This window comes from Cavia porcellus, unplaced genomic scaffold (assembly GCF_034190915.1).
Source record: "Cavia porcellus strain 051 isolate PalLab524CR breed Dunkin Hartley unplaced genomic scaffold, mCavPor4.1 scaffold_11, whole genome shotgun sequence".
NCBI classification, from domain to species: domain Eukaryota; kingdom Metazoa; phylum Chordata; class Mammalia; order Rodentia; family Caviidae; genus Cavia; species Cavia porcellus.
The window spans coordinates 73531704-73552574 of NW_026947494.1; the positions used below are offsets into that span (position 1 = coordinate 73531704).

At 38.8% G+C, this 20871-nt stretch overlaps 1 protein-coding gene across 1 annotated transcript; it reads left to right on the plus strand.

The window, feature by feature from the left end:
- Positions 1-14349: 14349 nt before the first annotated feature.
- On the plus strand, positions 14350-19701 carry Penk (proenkephalin). The gene is given in 3 exon segments (NM_001173417.1): positions 14350-14518; positions 14954-15094; positions 18718-19701. Coding segments are annotated over 2 exon segments (807 nt in total). The 5' UTR covers positions 14350-14518; positions 14954-14956; the 3' UTR covers positions 19387-19701.
- Positions 19702-20871: the final 1170 nt, after the last annotated feature.

Below are 20871 nucleotides of genomic sequence, written 5' to 3' on the forward strand. Positions count from 1 at the left end.
AAACAGAACCAGTAAGAAACAATTAGAAAATAAACTTTCAACTAATATGCTAAAACTATATGAAAGACAGCAAAATCTACCAAATGCCTGGAGTACACTTATAAAATAAACACAATGTCTATAAATACTCAAAACCATAAGACTTAAATAATTAGAGAGATGTAATGTTCTCATGCACTGGAAGACACAGTTATGAAGTCATCAGTTCTCCTGAAATCCATCTATAGAATTAATGCAGTCTAATTAGAATCTCAATGGGGTTTTTGGATAGAAAGTTATTTGAGAAGAAATGGAAAGATTCTTTATTGAACAAAACAATTATAAGAAATGAACAAAGTTATAGGGTGTACTACCTTTGGTTTCAAAATTTAATACAAAGCTAAGTAAAGAAGATAGTGTGGAACATTAGCATAAAGATAGTAATATTGATCAGTGGAACAAAGTATCACACAGAATTCAGAAATAAATCCATGTTTATGTGATCAGTTGATTATCTTTATTACCTTTCCAGGATGATTAAAAGAGGAAAATTGGTTTTTTAGTAAATGATGCTGGAATGTTAAATATTTATTTTTAGGATAAAATGAACTTCAGAGGGAATGACATGAACCCTAATCTCACACTGGTCACAAATATTAACTTGACATGTATCAAAAACCTAAATATGACTACTAAAATTATAAAGCTACTAGAAGAAAAGAGGACAGTCTCTCCATGATTTGGGTATAGGATTTCTTAGATGTAATACCAAAAGTATAATCCATAAAAGAAAAATTGATAAATTATGGACTCATCAAAATAAAAATTCTTTGTTCATGATTAAAAATATAAAAAAGCAAGCCTGAAACTGGTACCAAATATTCATACTACATCTTTATAACAAAGCCAAAATATGTAAAGAACTGTAAGAGTTCACTCATGAAAATCAAAATCAGAAAAAAATGGGAGAAAAATTTTTAAGACACATCACAAAAGATATGAATTACCAGAACTCACATGAAAATAAAAAGAGGCTTGCTATCATTAGTCATCAGAGAAATGCAATTAAAACCATGTAAAATCACTATGTGTTCATTAGACTGGATAAAATTCAAATTGTCGTCAAGTGTAACCGTCAGATGTCTTCCATTCATTTCACGTGAATATATGAGAAAGGAGAAATTTTCTTAAAAGATAATTAAATTAGTTAGGTCTGAGTTGCCTGGGCACATTCACAATGAGAAACACCTATGTAGAAGAAAAGGATCCTGAACTGGAGAAAGACTTGGGAATAAGTAATACAGAGATGAGAGGGAAAGTCCTGGAGTAGACACATTTTCCCGAGTAAAATAAGAGATTTTGAGGTGAGCTGAGTCACAGGACCAAAACATATGAAACTCCTCCATTTCAATGACTGGCAGAGGGAGAAAAGTCCAGGAAAGGGGAGGTACGAACCACCAAAATGTCACAGTGTTGGACATTGGGAAGAACCTGGAAAGAACCTGGAAAGAAGGGTGGGCGAGGTACACAAAACAGAGGCCAGGACAAATGAAACTGTCACTGAAATGGGCTTGCTGGATTTTCCTCTAAAAAGCTGCTGCTGACTGTAGACAGTATCCTTTCACGGCAATGTATGAACAAAAGCAAGGAACCACAGATGTAGCTCGGTGACGTGGCGTCTTCCTGGCCAGTGCTAGGTCATGGGTTCAACTTCTGGTGCCACCCCAAAACACTAATTTTTAGTGGAATAAAGAACTCATGGGAGACAAGGGGCTCCAATGAGAAAGAACATTCTTTGGAAATATTAACTGTGGGGACAGAGTTAAAATAAATGCTGGGCAAGAAAAGAATCATTATGTATTTGAAAGGTGATTTTACTTTTTGAAAAACAGGAAATACAATCAAGTTTTTATTTTTAAGAAAAAGACTAAGAAGCAACAAAGAGGCAAAAGCTGACAAAAGAAAAGAGAAAGGAGTGAGTGATGAGCCACTGTCCCCAGCAGTGCCCAGAGATCCCAGGGAGACTTCTTCCTTCAGTTCCCGACACTGGCCACTCTACAGGGACTTGCTTGTGTTCCGGCCTGGGGAGCCTGGCCCAGTTACCTTCCACTTTGAAGGTGACCCAGGAAGCACCCCCATCTTACTGCCTTTCCCCCCTCGTCCCACCAAAGGCTTCTCATGCTAGGCCAGTTCCCAATTTATTTTCCCCTGCACCCCACATTCTTTATTTATAGGCTGCTTCTTGTCATTCTGCCTGTCCTAGGACTCTTTCTCCTGTCCGCTCCCCTTGCTTGAATCCTGCCTGTCTGTGAAAACTCCAAACTCCCTGGTCCAAGCCCCTCTGATGCATTTATGCTCTCTGATTTGCTCTGCTACTTGAAACACATTGGAGATTAATGCTACATGATACATCCAAAAAATGAAAATAAACTTGAAAAATATGTGTGTTATCTAGAAATCCTCTTACTTGTAACATCTCATTACAATCAATGAAGCAGCTCTTTATCTGCAGTTATTATAATTTGTTCCATTACTGTAATTTTGGAGGTGAAGCAGTGGTTCCAGGTAAAGAGTCTCTTCCCTTTAGCCATTACCAGAATGCTCACCTTCTTTCATGACTTGAATGCTCTACAACACATAGCTCCAAAAATAAGAGGCCAAGATATGATAACCCAGGAGCTGAGAAAAACTCCTTTTGCCTAAGAAACTCGAGATTAATTCAGCTCAGTAAAGGGGAAGGAGAAAAATCAACGTGTGATATGTCCATGGGCCGATGCCCCATGATGGAGTGTTTATTACATAGTCTCAAAGATATGCCAAAACAAAGTGCCCACTGATAAACCAGCCTATACAAAGACATGTTATGATTAAGTTGTCAAAAGACAAAGACAATTTTGCAAGAAGTAATGGAATAGCATCTCATTACAGGCAAGAGAATCTCCGTAAGACTATCAGTGGGTTTCTCAGCACAAACCTTGAAAAAGTGGAACAATACATTCAAAGTGTTAAAAAATTTAAACTATGAACCAACAATATACCTAGCAAAAACTTCCCTTGTCAGTGAAAAACAAATATACTCTTAAATAAATAAAATCTGAGAAAATTCATCATCACTAGACCTAACTTACAAGACACATTAAAGTGAGCCTTTTAAAATGAAATAAAAAGATGCAAAGCACATAATGCAAGAAACTTAATTCTTTTGGTCAAGATAAGCAGACAAATATGAGCTCTATAATATTGTAAGAGCACAGCATGAATGACTTTGAATTTGGTACACAATGTAGCAGACAAAGATATAAAACCCAACTATATCAATAAAACTTTTTAATTGATACAAATGCAAAAAATATATAATCTGACAATAACATAAAGTGAAGGGTATGAAAATATAAATTTTGTATGTGACTGATTTAAGTGGTTACCGCCTTAAAACAGAAACATGTAACTATAAGTTATATAATGTGACATCCATGATAGCCACAAAGAAAAGATCTCTGGAAGAGATGCAAAAGAAAATGATAAAGGAAAAAAAGCACATCACTGAAGAAAGCTGATTAAAAACAAAAGAAGACAGGAAGAAATAAAAAGAGAAGAGAGCTAAAGAGAGAACAAAAACAAATTAGAAGTAGTAAGTCTATACTAACAGTGATTAGTGTAAATATAAATAAATCAACCACTCATTCAAAAGTAGAATGGATGAACACATTTACAATACCTAACAATATGTAATATATTAACTAGTGTTAATTTCCTATTATTTTTTGAAATTCTGTATCATTTGTATCCTTTTTTCTGTTTTGCTTTTTAATATAAAAATGTATAAATCAACTATAATCTTTATAACATGCTGTTTATAAGAGACTCACTTGAGATTGAAGGACATAAATAAAGTAAAAGCAAGAGAATATGAAAAGATATTCCATGCAAAAGCAAGCAGAGATGGCCATAGCTGATCAGAAAAAGTAGACTTTCAATTAAAACTGTCACAAGAAAAAATTGTTCTTATATAGTGATAAAAGCTTAATTCACTACAAAGATAAAATAATCATGAATAAATACGTGCCCGATGTCAAAACATCTAAAATTATTAAACAATCACTGACAATCAATTTTGAGAGGGAAATAGATAACAGATTGGTAATACTAGGAAAACTGAATACCCCAACTCTCCAAAATAAATAGAACATTCATTAGAAGATCAATGAAAAAAGGATAAGAAAGATGCTAGAGTTTGACTAACAGATACATACAGAACACTCCACTCACTAGGAATGAGACTCACTCTCCCTAAGTGCACAGAGAACACTGTCCATAGTATATCATGGTTTAAATCACAAAACAGACTTTACCAAAATTAAGAAGATTCAAAGTCAATTGACCACAGTCCATGCAACTAAAAATGCACAGTAGAAAAGAAACTGGAAAATTCACCAAAACATGAAAATTAACACATTATTGAACAACCAAGGAGTCAAAGAATAAATAGTAAGTACAATCAGAGATACCCTGAGACAAATGAAAATAAAAGCACAATATACTAACACTTAACTGCATATCACAAAGTCAGCACAAAGAGGAAAATTTATAGCAGTAAAGTTCTGCACTAGAAAATGACCTCAAAAAAGACTAATTCTATACGTCAGAGAATTAGAAAAAGAACAAAGCCTAAATTTAGCAGAAGGAAGATTACAGCAAAAATAAATTAAGTGTAGAATAAGAGAGCAATAGAAAAATCAACAAAATAGTTTCAAAGTTTTGAAAAGATCAAAGTAGACAAAACTTAGCGAGACTAAGAAAGAAGAATCAAATTAGAAATGAAAGAGGATTCATTACAATTTTTGTCTAGTATTCTGATTTACTTCATTAACATTATGGTTTCAAAGCACATTCATTTTCTTGCAGATGACTCAAATTTACCTTCTTTGTGGTAAAGTAGTACTCACGGTGTATAAATTCCACATTTTCTGTATCCATTCATCTGTTGATGGCCTTACAAGCTGCTTTCAAGATTTCCTGTTACAACTCACTCCACTATAAACACCTAGATGCAAGGATCACTGTAACATGATTTCTTTAACTCTTTGGAGAAGAATCCTATAAGGAGAAATGTGGTGTCAAATACACTTCTTACTTTTAGTTTTTGATGAATCTCCATGTGGATCCAGTGTGCATTCGCACCAAGTATGTAGAAGACTTCATTTTTCCTGTAGCCTTACCAGCATTTGTTATTATTTGATTTCTTTTTTTACATTTATCAAGATATATGTATAGTACATAACGATTATATTCACTGTAGGGGATTGGTACATGTATATAACACATTTAAACTCTTCCCCCACTGTTCCTCTACCCCTTTTATTTTTCCAGCATCAGACTCATTTTTTCCATCCATCTATATGATGATTAATTGTATAAACTGTTGTATTTGCATTTGAATTTATTAGTCCTAATATTTTTGGTGGAGTTCTTTTTTTTTGCTATATACAACAAATATATATTTCTTATATATACTACAGAATACAAAGGATACTACAAAAATACAAAGAATCATAAGAGCTCAACTACATACTAACAAACTGGGTATCCAGAAGAAATGAATAAATTCGTAGAAATATACAACCTACTAAGACTGAATCATGAATAAACAGAAAATCTGAGTAATAACAAATGGTTAAATCAGTAACAAAAATCTTCCAAGAAAGAAGAGCCCAGATTACTTTACTTATGAATTTTTCAAACTCACAATGGATTATTGCAAATCTTTCTAAAATTTTACCAAAAAAATTAAAGAACAGAATATGATTTCTTCATTTTATAATGCCAGCATTACCCTGGTACCAAAGACAGAAAAAACTCTATAAGAAAAATAAACTATAGGCCACTATTCCTTATGTCCATACATGCAAAAACTGTGAATAAACAGGATATTAAAAGGATCAAAACTGTGACTAAATAAGATTTATTACTAAAAAAGAAAGATTGTTCAACATACCAAAATTAATCAATGTGATATACCACACCAACAGAATACAGAATAAAAAGCGCATCACAATATATATAGAAAAATAATTTGTCTAAATTCCTTTAATAATACCTTTAATTATTATTATTAAACACCTTTAATAATAATAGCTTAAAAGCCAAATTAGTAAGGCTCAAAAATTACCTAAACATCATAAAACCTATATAGAAAAAGTTCACAGCTACTATCATATTCAGCTTTGAGAAACTGAAAGCTTTTCTTCCAAAATCAGGGCTAGGTAAGAACGAAGCAGTTTGGAAGTATTACCTCAGGCAATCAAGCAATAAAAAGAAATAAAATGCACTTGAAGTCAAAGCAAAAAGTAAAAGCATCTATTTTCTGATGGTAGGATCTCAGATATAGAAAAAATAAGAACTCGACCAAAAAATATTCGGAGTAATAAATTCAAATGCAAAGTTTCAGGATACAAAATCAACATGCAAAAATCAGTTGTTTCTGTACTCTAACGAACAATCTGAAAAGGAAATTAAGGAAAGTGATCCCATTTATAACAGCATCAAAAATCATAAAATACTTTAGAATAATCTTAACCAAGGAAGTGAAAGATTTTCACACTAGAAACTACAAAACATTGCTAGAATGAATTAGACACAAGTAATAGAAATGCTTTCTATATTTTTAAATGTTCGTGTTACTTAACATGATTTACAGACAAGTATAATCCTTATCAAAATGTCAATGTCGCTTTTTACAAAAAAGATTTAAGTTTGTATAGATCCCAAGGTCCCTAAATAGCTAAAATGATCTTTAGGAAAAAAAGAACAAATCTCATGCATCCTGATTTCCAAATACCCCAACACAAAGCTATAGTGTTCAAGCCAGTACAACACTGGCATTAAAAACAGACACGTTATCCAGTGGGGAATAGGGTATAAAGCCAAATTTTTATAAAAATTAATGCTGAATTACTATTTGACAAATGTGCAGAGGACACAAAATGGCAAAAGGACAGCTTTTCAACAGGTGGTACTAGGAAAACTGGATATCCACGTGAACAAGAATAAAATTAGATCCTTATTCCATGCACGAAATCAGCTCAAAATGCGGTAAAGATTAATGGCAACACCTGATGTTGTGAGTTGTAAAAATAAAACATAGGCAAAGCTTCATGACTTTGACACTGACCTTGACAACAATTCTGAGATGCAACACCAAAAGCATAGGCAAGAAAAGCCAAAATAATTCAGTGGAATTAAGCCAAACTGAAAAGATCCTGCACAGCTGAGGAAAAATTGACAGAAAAGAAATCTACAAAGTGAGAGAAATATTTTTAAATCATACAGTGGCAAGAGGTGAATACCCAAAAGACATACGACAATCAAAACAACTGAATAACAAACAGAAAACAAAAATAATCTTATCCAAAAATAGTTGAAGTACTTGCAAATGTAGTATACTCCTGATAATACATACAAATAGCCAACAGGTATGTAGTGAGATGGTCAGTACCATTGGTCATCAGAGAAATACCAACCAAGACCACAGTTAAACAGCATCTCACACTGTTAAGATGGCTATTATAAAAAAAAATCCCACCAGAAAACTAACATTAACAAGGATATAAAGGAACGGGTATTCTTGTGACTTCTGCTAGGAATATAAATGCTACAGCCAGTAGGCAGGATGGTGTGCAGGTTCCCCAAAACCTCCTTTCTGTATAAACCTTAAAAACAGAGCTACCATGTGATCCAGCAATCCCACTTCTGGGTATTTATCCAAAATAATTAAAATCATGGTCTCAAAAAGATAGTGACCTCAAGTTTATTGTACCATTCTCTATTAGGAGATGAGTTGATCTCCTTCTTCTGTTTGTGGGTATCCAGCTTTCCTAACATCACTTTCAAAGATACTAACTTCTCCCCCTTTTTGCGTCTCTGACATCCTTGTCAAAGTGATGATAAATGCATACATTTATTTCTGGACTTCTACGCTGTTTTGTTCTTCCTTCAACCTGTATGCTGATTTTTATCCCAGTATTATGCCACTTTGACTACTACACTTTTGTAGTGTATTTTGAAATCTGTGCGATGCTCCCAGACTTCTTTTTACTCAATAGAATCACAACTGATTTTTGCGTGTTGACTTTGTATCTTGCATCATTACTGAATTTGTAATGTACTGAATTCTAATAATTTCTGGGTGCCTTCTTTTTTTCTGTTGTTTGTTGTACATTTATGGCTAAGTTTGATCTATTTTAAATCACTTTGGAAAAGGGCATAACATCTGTTTCTAGACTTAGTTTATGCACGTAAAAGTCCGGTTTTTCAGAATATTTGATCAAAAGATAATCTTTACCCCAGTATAAGGTTTCAGTTCTTTTCTTCAAAGATCAGTTGACTAATTTGAGTCTATCTGGGCTCTCCATTTTGCTCCACTGATGCATTTGTCTGTTCTTTTGCCAATAATAAATTCTCTTGGTTACTGTAATTTTATGGTTGAATCTTGAACTTGGCTTCTCTTTCTTCTCCTTCAATATTGTGTTAGCTATTCTGGGCCTTTTATCTCTCCACATATACGTTAGAATCAACTTGTTGAAATCCACGAAACCACTTACTGAGATTTTGGTTAGACTGCGTTGCCTCTGTAGACCTACTTAGGATCCACTTGTTTTTTCGTACCAGGGATCAAACTCATGACCTCGTTCTTGCCAGGCAGATACAGATCAATTTAGGAAGGACTGACATTTTGACAATACTGAATCTTCCTATCCATGAAGAAGGAGTATCTCCTGATTTATCTGGTCAGTTTTACATTTTCTTTCATCAGTTTTCTTGTGGATCTATTTTGCTAGACTTATACCTAACCATTACATTTTGAGTGATAATATAATTGGTATTGTGTTTTAAATTTCAAATTGTTTGCTCATTACTGGTATAAAGGAAAATGAATAACTTTTATGTATTAACCGTATTTCAGGCAACTCTGCTATAATTATGTGTTAGTTTTTTTGTGGGTTTTTTTTTTTTTTTTGGTAATTTCTGTTTCCCCAGAAAATGATGTTATTTGTAAAACAAAAATAGTTGTTTTTTTCTTTTTGCAATCTCTTGCAAAAAGAGATTTTTCTTTTAGTCTCTTATTATAATATCATCTGAGGTAAGATTTCCAGTACAATATTGGAAAGCACTGATTAAAGTACAAATCTTTGCCTTTTTCCTGAACTTAACCAGAAAATTTGAGTTTTCCTTCACCACGTGTGATATTAGCCATAGGAATTTTATAGGTAGTCTTTACCTAGTTGAGGGAGTAGCCTTCTGCCCTTACGGTACTAGGAATTTTAATCATGTAGAGATGTTGGATTTTGTCAAAGGATTTTTCTGTATTCATTTACGTGATTATGAGAATTTGATTCTTTAGCTTGTTAATATGATTCATGACATCCATTGGTATTTCATGTTGAACTGTGCGTGGATACATGGGATAAATCCCACTTAGTCATGGTGTGTCTTTTTATACCTGGCTGAATTCAGTTTGCTCATATTTTGTTGAGGGACTCTGCATGAGAAACCTTAGTATTTAGTTCTGATTTTGATATTAGAATGATACTTCTCTGGAAGAATTTAAGTTATGATGTATTCCCTCTGCCTCTGTCTTAAGAAAAAGACTAGAAAATTGGTATAATTGCTTCCTTAAATATTTGACAGACTTCATCAGTCAACTCATCTGGCCCCACCCCTTTCTGTGTTAGCTTAATAGTCATTGTTTCAATTTCCTTAATAGATTTATACCTGCGCTGATTGTCTATTTCTTCTCATATGAGTCTTCACAGATTTTGTCTTTTGAAGAAATTCATCGTTATCAAAGTTACTCTAAAGATTAAGTTCAAGGTATACATTTTTATCTTTTTCAATGTTTATGTTGTAATCCATTCCTCTGTGGCTTCTGATGTTAATAATTTCTACCCTCTCTCTTTTTCTCTTAACTAGAACTTAACAATTCTAGCTTTAGAACTTAAAAATTTTTTAGATACTTCAAAAAACTGACTTTTGATTTCCAATGATTTTCTCTGTTGATGTACTCTTTTAACTTCATTAATTTCTGATGTAACTTTTAAACTAATCAATAAAAGTGCTTATTAAGTAGAACAGCCTGTTACATGACAGCAGTTGTAGGAACTGAAGTTTCATTGTCAAGACACAAAAATACAGTTTTACAGTAGTAAAAGTATAGTTTTAAGGTAGTTTTTCCTGAGTCCACTGTGCCCAAACCTCTGTGAAAGAAACTCTGTTGAGAACTCTTCAATCATTGAATTCACTTTGGTGATCTATTAATGTTCAAAATCTGTTCAGAACTCCTAGCAGTGCTTAATTATGAACATTATTGCTTTGGTGTAGTTCATCATTCATTCATTCATTAATTTTTGAGTGCTTCATGAGACCTAGAATTTAAATTGGAAAACAACCAAAAGCCAAGTCATTAAATAAGGTTTGTGTCTAATTAGCCAACACAATTTTTTAACCTGACTTTTTCTGATGTAGCTGTTAAATTCTTTAAGGCAGTTCCAAAAGTTGTTATCAAAAAGCAAGCTGCTCAAAAAATCATGCACTATGCCCATATCTTGTAATCTGCGCAACTACCTTGAAGATAACAATATGCAATATAGTAACTATTGTTTACCTATCAGCTTGTTTTGAAATCCTGTATCATTTCTACTGTTTTTTTTATTTCTTTTAATCTCTTTAAAATAAAGAATAAGTCATGTATTAGTTGCATCATAGCTGTTTTCACTTAATCTGATAAGTCATAACATACTTGTTTTATTGAATCATTTAATTTCATATGCTTAATGCTAAAATTGATCTTTTCCTTCTCCAAGAGCTGAAGCTCAAATTTAGAAAGTTTCCCTTGAGTTTATAGCATAGGAACAGTATGTTTTCTATCCTTATGTTATTTTCTCTCTCTCTCTCTCTCTCTCTCTCTCTCTCTCTCTCTCTGTGTGTGTGTGTGTGTGTGTGTGTGTGTGTGTGTGTGTGTACAGACACGTGTGCACACACTGTCACACACAAGCATCTTTTATATCAGGCTCTTTTCTATTGCCTGGATTTTGAATATGGAAATCACACGCCTTCTTTAAAGTGAGAATTTATCAAACCATAAAAACAAATACCATGTTCAAACTGACTTCCTTTCCAGCTGTTCTTCTACGGTGTTCTGAGCCCATCTGAAAAAAATCACTTCTCAGTGATGCACATAGGAACAAGCCCCCTTCACCGAATCCTGTTTTGCCAAGCGTGAGCTTTAGATTATAACTGAAAATAGGGGAAAATTCCCTGCCCCTGGCATTACTCCAGACATCTGAAACGTTAGTACGTTGTGCTTTTCTGCTGAAAAATTACACAATCACCAGCACACAGAGCTGCTCACTTACACAACTGCTACTTTAGAGAGAGATTGTAAAGAAACAGCTCTCTGTAATAAAATATGTGTGTTTGGGTGGTTGCAAGGGGAGAAGAGGGAGAACTTGAAAGAAATTATTCAGTCTAGTCACGCTGCATCTTAGACATAAGAGAGAGGACATTTAGAACACTGATCAGATCCTTTCATTTAGAACACCTAAGCCCTGAGTTAAACACTGTTCATCCACAAGGCTTTTAAAATCATATTTCATGTTCTCTGGATTGAATCCCTGTGAACTAATGCTTGGCACCCCAGGAACAGAACAAAGTAAGATCTTGATCTTGACCTGAAAATCAGGATCTGTGAGTCAAATGCTTAGAGATGGCTGCCTCGCCTCTGTCTTGAGGCTGAAGCATCTTTTACCCTGAACATAATGTCAGAACCTATTAGGTCTTGATAAATATTAAAAAATCATCAAAATGGATTCCTCTCACCCATTAATCCATTTGTATCTCTTCTGAACCCTGTGCCTCCTGAAAGATACACTACCCCATCCCTGTTTCCCGTGGGAAAAGGGACATCTCTGACATTGCCACTGACTCAAACATTAAGAAGTGAATACAGAAATGTACCAGCTTTAGCTTCAAATGAAGGAGAGAGTGTCACTGACTTGGGGTATGCAAACTAGATCAACCTTCCACTTCATTCATTCATTCATTCATCCATTCAGTGAGTCCATCAGCAAACATTTTTGAGCACCAAATGTCTCAAGAATCTGAAGGAGCCCTGGGGACTAAGAACTCATGCACTCCTCCTCGGGGGCGCCTTTTCATTCTCTTTCTAGTTCTCCCTGACATTCAAGGAGCTTCAGAGAACACTGCAGCCTCACCAAGAAACCTAATGCAAAGCAGAAGTTAGTCGTTCATTCCAACAGAAACAGAGTAAGCTTGCAGCAGGTACAAGCAAGCGCCTCTCTAGCGAGGCTGAGGAACCTGCTTCCCAGTTCCTTAGAAGATCCCTCGGGAAAACTACACCTCAGTTCTTGCATCCATAAATGGAGGGTTTGGGATAAACTATACTCAAGACTCCTCTGGAGAGTTAAGTTCCTTTCCTAAGATCCTAAAGAGGCTTCCCATGGCCAGTACGAGGAACCCTAAAGAGAAATCTCGTGTGGCACATTCATCCCACAAACGCCCCTCGGCTTCCTGCTCCGGACTGTGTGTTTCAGATTCTCTGGTGACCCCAGGCATGCGAGGGATCAGATCTAGCAAGTTCCCTTTACTTGTGGACAGGATGCTCTCCGTGCACAACTCGGCACGGTAAGGCATCCTGGTCCACTCCTTTACAAGCCTGGACAAGGAGAGAAACCCCTTACATAACAAGAACTCTCCTTTGCATTAGGAGCAAAGGTTGTGAATTAGGAGCAAGAAAGGTCATTGTCACCCCCCCCCATGGGAAAAGCTCAGAACAACTAAGGGGAGACATTTGTGTTTTGATGTTAAGAGAGCAAAAAGCTGATTCCTCCGGGCATTCCCACTTGGCACCCCATCCCACCCTAAAGCTCTGCTTTTTGGTTCCAGCTACCAAGCTGCTCCAACGAGAGAATTAGGGGGGTGAGCAGTGCCGCTCCTGGGTCACACGGAGCGCAATGTCCACCCCTGGCGGGTGACACCAGCGGGCCTGGGGTACCCCAGTCCCCCATCCCTGAACTTGCAAACTGCGCAGGAGACCACTGCCCTCTAGCGACTAATGTGGGAGATGCAGAGCAGCGCGAGCCTCGAAGGAGCCGCCGGGAAAGGGCACCGCGGGTTGGAATGGTGACCGGGCCCTTGCCAAGGACGCCTGGGGCCGGCCACGAAAGCCCTGCCGTTTGCTTTGGCTGTGAATAACTCTTGGGGCCGTCTGTAGATTCCACTAAGCCAGGGAGATGGATACACATAAGCGAATAGATAAAAAAAAATAAATGCAGCATACATATATGGACAGACAGACCTAAAGGAGGTAGAAGACTGATGATTATAACCTTTCTTGAGGGCTTGCTACAGGCCAGGCACGGGTCTAGGGGATTTCGTCCGCTATTGCATTTGCGTCTCTTCTGAACGCCCGCGCCCCCGGAAAGCCGCTCTCCCCTCTCAGCTTTCCAACAGACCAAAGCAGGCCTCCTTGGCCACCCTTCTGCGCAGCCAAGAAGCGGGGAGCGAGCTCAGGTGCAGACCACAGTCCCGCCGCCTGCTCTCCGCTCCCTCTGTGGAACAAACGCGGGTCCCAAGCCCTGGGAACTCGGACCCAGGACTCTCGGCTCTCTGTGGCCCCCACACTCCGGGCGCGGGCAGCGAACTCGCCTGCGCCCCTCTTGCTCCTCTATCGGGAAGCTCCGGGCAGCACGCGGGAGACCAGGTCCCCGACTCCCCGGGTCCTTCCCGCGGTGCCTGGACGGTGTCGCGCTCCCAGGACCTGGGGTTTTATTTGCTTGTCTGGCGGGGAGTGGGGGGGGGGGTCACACTAACTGGAAAGAATAAGGTTCCCAGAAAGTTTTCATGGCTGGTTTCTGTAACCATTGCCCGAGCGATCCAGGGTCTGCTGCTGGCCGCCGCCGCAGGCAACTCTGAGTCAACGGCCAAGCACTGTGAGTAAGTGACACCCGGGACGGCGGTGCTTGGGATGGAAACGTCTCAGCGCACCCCGGAAACCTCCCGCATCCCCTACCCGGGCCGTCCCTTCCGGCCCAGGCTGCAGTTCTAAACTCCCCACTTGGGTTCGGTCTCCGGGGTGCAATTTCAGTGCCTTTACTAGGGGTGCGCGGGAGGGGGGAGTCACCCGCGGCTGGGCCACAGCGGGTCGTGCAGGATCCGGGACTGACCCCCGCCCCCAGGCGTCGGCGCGGCTGGCGTAGGGCCTGCGTCAGCTGCAGCCCGCGGGCGATTGGGGCGCACGCGCCTCCTCAGTGCGGGGCTAATTATAAAGTGGCTCCAGCCGGCGCTGGCTCGGGGACGGCGAGGCGGGCGCCCAGAGCCGAGCAGCGCAGCCTGCGGCACCAGCGCGACCCCGCGGACCGCGACGCCGCCCTCCCACACTCACCTCCTTCTCTCCCCTCCAGAGTCGCCGCGTCTGGGACCCAGCCGTTCCGGCCAGACTGCTGCATCCTCCAGCGGCGACCGAGTGAGTTTTGTCTGAGCTCCCTCTGGCTGAGCGGGTTTGGGGACATCCGCCCGCTCTCCTTGCATAGGTCCCCCTACTTTCTCCTGGTTACTCTTTGTAACCCACGTCGGGGGAGGGTGGTACCTCCCCAAGTGCCAATTCTTTGGCCCTTGCTCTCAGGGGTTCACAACAACATTGTCCTAGCCAAGGACCCCGTAGTAGAGTACCCCTCTACTTTAGAGGGCAACTACAACCTGCAACTGCGAAGCCAGCGGAGCTAACCTCAGATCTCCCTTAAAAGTATCGGGAATGTGTGGGGGGAGGAAGAGCAGAACAAGAGTGTCTTTGGCTCTTGCACGACGGCGCCCCGGGTGGAGTGTTCACGGAGCGGGGTCCTTCGGAGGAGGGGGTACTTCTGCATTTGGATCACTGGAGCGCGCATCCTTCTTTCCCCAGCCCATGGCGCGGCTCCTCAGACTTTGCACTTGGCTGCTGGCGCTGGGCCCCGGGCTCCTGGCCACGGTGCAGGCAGAATGTAGCCAGGACTGCGCGGCTTGCAGCTACCGCCTGGTGCGCCCAGGCGATCTCAACTTTCTGGTGAGTGTCACGCACGCACTATGAGAGTCCACGGTTCAGGGACGGCAAGGGCTCTGCACTCTTGGTAACCCCAGCGATCTGGTGTTGCCAGAACTCTGGCTCCACGTTTTTGAAGCCCGCGACTTGGTAAGCGTGGATGTGTCTCCCCAGAACCCAAGTGCGTTTTAACCTTGGGAATTCTAGAACCCTGAAACATGCCCTTTTCAGCACCGCGGATAGCACTGAGTCTCCCAAGATGCCCAAGAAAGGTCCTCTCCCCTCAGCTCCTAACCTCCCGGCTAAGGGCGCCTTGTGCACAACTGACCTTCCCACAAATAATGTAATGTTTTTGTTAATGATGTTTCCTCTCCTTTTTCCAATTCTTTTCTTGAGTTCTCTTAACCTCGGGTTCCTCACCTGTGGATAAGAGTAAGAAAGAGGTGAAGATGGAGAGGGAATCACAGTAGACAAGGAGTTTAATAATTATGACAGAATCAAGTCTGTCATGATGGCAGTTGTAACGCTGACCGTTAACTTGGCCATGACAGGGGGACAAGAGACACGGCCAATGACCAAAGAGGTGTGGACAGTCCAAGAGGAACTGAAGAGGGGCGATGATAAAACGATTCTAATCGTGGGCTCTTGAGTCACCTCTAGTGCTCTAGTGAGTTGGAATCTGGGTGTGATCCAAGATGCTTCATTTTTAACGAGCTCCCGAATGACTGCCTTTGAAATATGCTGGAATTCTGTAACACTTTTAAAACCCCAGTAGCATGTAATGAATTAACCCAAGCTGCTTTATGTTCCACTGGAGCCTTTGCAGGAATTTCATGTTATGTAGATGCTTGAAATGGAGAAGAGAACTAGGGAAGAGGTTCCAGAAGTCCAAGGTGGAGATTTCTTATTAACCGTATTGTTTTATTTGACTTTTAATTACTTGCTCTGTTTCATCTGATATATGCTGATTTAGCTTTACAGAAAACACCCATAATAATGTTTATATTTTAACTATGAAAAAAATGTTCCATCTCACAGGTACAGTCTCCTTCGCCCATTTTTCTTCTTTCCCTGTAGTCTTAAGCTTTTAAGCTATGCCTAAAATTTGACTGGCCGCTAGGAACATTAAGGATAGCTGTTGTGAGTAAAGATTTGTATGCACAAGAAGGAAAGAAAACTGAGACCGACGGTACTGTAGACTTCATTTTCTGACCCCATAATTTTCCTCCCCCGTTGCATGTATTTTGAGCTTTTCCCTCTGTTCAACACACACACCTGGCTCACCTCGCAGACTAGGGTTCCATGCCATCTATATAAAAGCAATGTGAATTCTAAAAGAAGTTTTTAAATCACACGATGTGTTATCAAAGTAGTAACAGATTTACTGAAATTATACTACTCCATAAATCCATTTGGGGGCGTTAAAACATCTCATTTCACCATGCTCCAAACACGCTACTAATCTTTCTTTTCCATTGTTAAAGATGTGGCAGATCTCAGTGTGCAGCAGCTGGCCCTTCCCTGGATGACACTAAGCATTCCAACTTCTCTCCTTTCTCTTACCCTCCATTTGGACTTTAATAGGGCTTGGGAGAGGGGACACGACTTACTCCTTCTTCTAACTTTTCCTCACTGCCTTTTGTAACTTATTATGATTTATGTTAATGCAGATGGTGGGATGGTGTATGTAGTATGTGTAACTTGGGGGAAAAAAGACAACAAAACACTACTGATTTAAAAAATCTCTTAGGAAGGCATGTTGAATAATAACTAACTCCCTTGTTTTATGTTGGAGCTTACATTTAGAGTTGTAATTCTTTCAGTGACAAAAGATTTAGTTAATGCCTATGTTTCTATAATTACTAGAATTGTAAATTGGGTACAACACACATAGGAAAAATGAGATTGCCTGGCCAAAACTGACGTAAGATCAATGTTACAAATATTCCCCAGGCTTCCATCACCAATAAGACATGTATCTTAGTCCTCTGGTGGGTGTGAAGATGAGCAGGCTTGCCTTGATGATATCCAGATAGAATTTACCACTAATTCTGTCTTTCCCATAGGACAAGACTGTGATAAATATACCATGAAAGACACATAGGTGGCTAGAGGGTCTACAGATTAACATCACTGCTTTAGTCTGAATGTGCTGTTCTGATTATTTTGCAACTGTACATTTTTAAAATCTTTTGGCTTAAGTACACAAAATATTTAACATTACTGTTTGGCAATGTGATCATGTAAATAATCATTTTAGAATAAAAATATTATGAATATTTGAATATCTTAATATTTTAATGATATTTTGGTGCCTGAATTAGCTATTACCAGGAATAACACAGGATCATTTTAATTATATTATCTTTAGATATACTTTTATGCTCACAAACTTAATTTCCTTAGATATAAAGTTTAAATAATCATTAGGAGCTGGTTAACTACATTTTCTAAAGATTTTGTTGCATGAGTAAAATGTTTTGCTTCATTATGAAAATAATGTGTCTAACATTAATATACCAGTACCTTTTTAATAACAAAAATGTGGCTTATCTTTCTAACTCAAGAATTTCTAAGCTGAGTCCTACAGTTAAATTTCAGATAGCTATAATACATTAGGAAGTAGATTATAGTTGTTGTACATGATCATGTAAAATTAGTACTCTTAATTATACACAAGTGACCTATTAAGCAGAAAAAAATCTTAAGATCATTAGAATATACAGCCTAAGTTTTTCGATGATTTGAATTGAGTTATTATATAATAAAAAGGAGATAATTACATGCTGATCATTTCTATTTTATTAAACAACATAGTTTTCATTATAAAACAATTTTTTCTATACACCAAGGACTCAATGTTAAAAAAATAAATACAAGTAATATGTGCATTTGCATGTATTAATTTCCTATCTAATCTTATCATTACCAACACTTGGTTCAAGATGATAATCTATTTTAATCAACCAAGAAAATGGGAAAATAAAACATCATTTAGCAAATCAATATATCAAAATCCAAATAATTTATCAGATTTAAGTTTAATTTTTAAAATGTTTTTTTCTTTTAACTCTATTTTGGAATTTTTATTTTCCTCTGAAGATGAAAAGGGTTTGCAAGATATTGAATAGCATTGTAGTAAAATGTTAACACAAGAAAGCAAATAAATCTTATTCATATTGATTTTCTCTGTAAGATAAAAGGCTAACAGGCATTTGGGGACGGTTTCAAATTAGATAAACAAAAATTTCTCCCTTTTGGTTAGAAAAAAATCTCAAACAAAAGTGATATCAGGAGAGGAAAAATGGTGAAATTAGATTGCGAAGGCAGCCAATCTAAGTAAAGTAGGAGAGCAGAGTCTTTTAAAATATTTACATGACAGGGTGCGTACAGTAGGATTAAAATCCAAAGATAGATCTCTAATTTGATTCAGTTAATCCTTAATCCTCCACCATACTTTTTTTTTCAGTTTTCATTTATTTCATTTGCCTTTTCAGTGTCATGAAAAATTAAGATGTGAAAATGCAGATGATTCTATTCTTGGGCGATTGTAGTCTCTATAGCAAAGCATGTCAGGGTTCACAGTTTGTGTACTTAAGGAAATCTGGGAAGCCTCTCAATACCTTTCCCATGAATTGTTTTCCCAGGCTTGCACACTAGAGTGTGAAGGACAGCTGCCTTCTCTCAAAATCTGGGAAACCTGCAAAGATCTCCTGCAGGTGTCCAAGCAGGAGCTTCCTCAAGAGGGTGCCAGCTCACTTAGAGAAAGCGGCAAACAGGATGAGAGCCACCTGCTCAGTAAGAAGTACGGAGGATTCATGAAGAGGTATGGGGGCTTCATGAAGAAGGTGGACGAGCTGTATCCTGTGGAACCAGAAGAAGAGGCCAACGGAGGTGAGATCCTCACCAAAAGGTATGGGGGCTTCATGAAGAAAGATGCCGAAGATGGGGACGCCCTGGCCAATTCTTCAGATCTGCTGAAGGAGCTGCTAGGAACAGGCGACGACCGTGACAGAGAGAACCACCACCAGGAGGGTGGTGACAGTGATGAGGGCGTAAGTAAGAGATATGGGGGCTTCATGAGGGGCCTCAAGAGAAGCCCCCAAGTGGAAGATGAAGCTAAGGAGCTGCAGAAGCGGTATGGGGGCTTCATGAGGAGGGTGGGCCGCCCGGAGTGGTGGATGGACTACCAGAAAAGGTACGGAGGCTTCCTGAAGCGCTTTGCTGAGTTTCTGCCCTCGGATGAAGAAGGTGAAAGTTACTCCAAAGAAGTTCCTGAGATGGAAAAGAGATATGGAGGATTTATGCGATTTTAGCATCCTTTCCTGCCAGTCCCCAGATCCTGTATCCCAAGCTTCCCTTTAGCCCAAAGTGAGCAACTGCCCCAACATCGTATTCTACTGTCGTGTGTGGCTTGCACTATATAGTTGACTTTATAATCTGGATGATTATATGGCCTGAGCTATCATTTCAGGCTCTATGTACTTTTGAGATTCTTAAGTTTAGTCTACCGCATCTATCAACTTTTCATTCTAAAATATTTTTGTTACCTTTTCCCTTATTTTGAAAAATGTCAATAAATGCTTCCTTGTATGTAAATACAATAAACTCATCTCCCCAACTGGACAATGTTCTTGGAAGTCTCTTCTTACCCAAGATTCTCATTCCCACTTGGGATTCCAAGGTTTAGTGCAATGCAACCATTACTTCCGACAAAATAATCATTGACTTCCTTCCCTTCTCACTATGACTGAAAAAATGTTTTTAATTTCTTTTAAGCAAAATCTTAGACAAATATGCACACTGGGACCAAAAAAAAAAAGATGTGATGATAGTGTAGACCTGTTTTGCACAAGAAAAAAATAAAAGCCCATACAAGTGAAGCCGTACACCCACTATTAGTTAGCATTTGAAGAGATAAGAGTAAACCCCCAACTTGTTGTTCACATCCTTCCACTCCATTCCCTTACTTTTTATCCATGTCACTAGCAAGAACTGTGGGAACTTGGAACTATATCTTGTTCACCAGTGTGCTCCTTTACATTATCATGCTACACTCTCTAACATGTGATGAATGGATACACAGATGGAAGAATAAATCACTGGATGGATGAATGGATGAATGAAGTGGAATGGACAAAAGAATGAATTTGGAACCAGATAATCAATAAAGGTACTGTGAGTGTTTTGTAAAGTCCTTCCCAAAACACAAGGGGCTTATGGTTTTCATATTGCTAAAACTTGAGACACTTGAGACAACATTCAGATGTGAGAACTGTAACCTTTAATTTCCTAATTAAAGCTATATGTAGCTCACATCTACCTATTAGGTCAATTTTCCAGGATTCGTGCCCTTCTGTTCTTCAAGACACAAAGTTTAGCATTTCCATAAAGTGAAGGCTGAGTATCTGGTCTGCAGTCTACCAGCATTGCCCACAGGATACTCATGCCCAGGCCTGTCTGCTCCATTCTGATGATGCTCCACACCTAAGCAGTCCATTGTTTTAAATTCAGCCCTACCAGGGCTCCTGGGACATTTACACTGGAAGATCACTGTAAGGGGTCATGGGCTCCCTGCTCTCCCTGGAACAAAATGTTGGTCCTCCCATTTATCTTGCTAATCATTGTTCAGCTAACATTGTGTTCCAGGGAGAATGCTGAGGTCCCTCCTCCTTTGTATTAGAGAAGCTAGTAAAGGGAGTGAGCAGACTGAGAAGTTAGTGGTAAAATTGTGGCCCATTAGAAATATTAGCTATATATTCAATCTTAGCCAATTGTTTCCCTTGGAAACACAAGCTCAG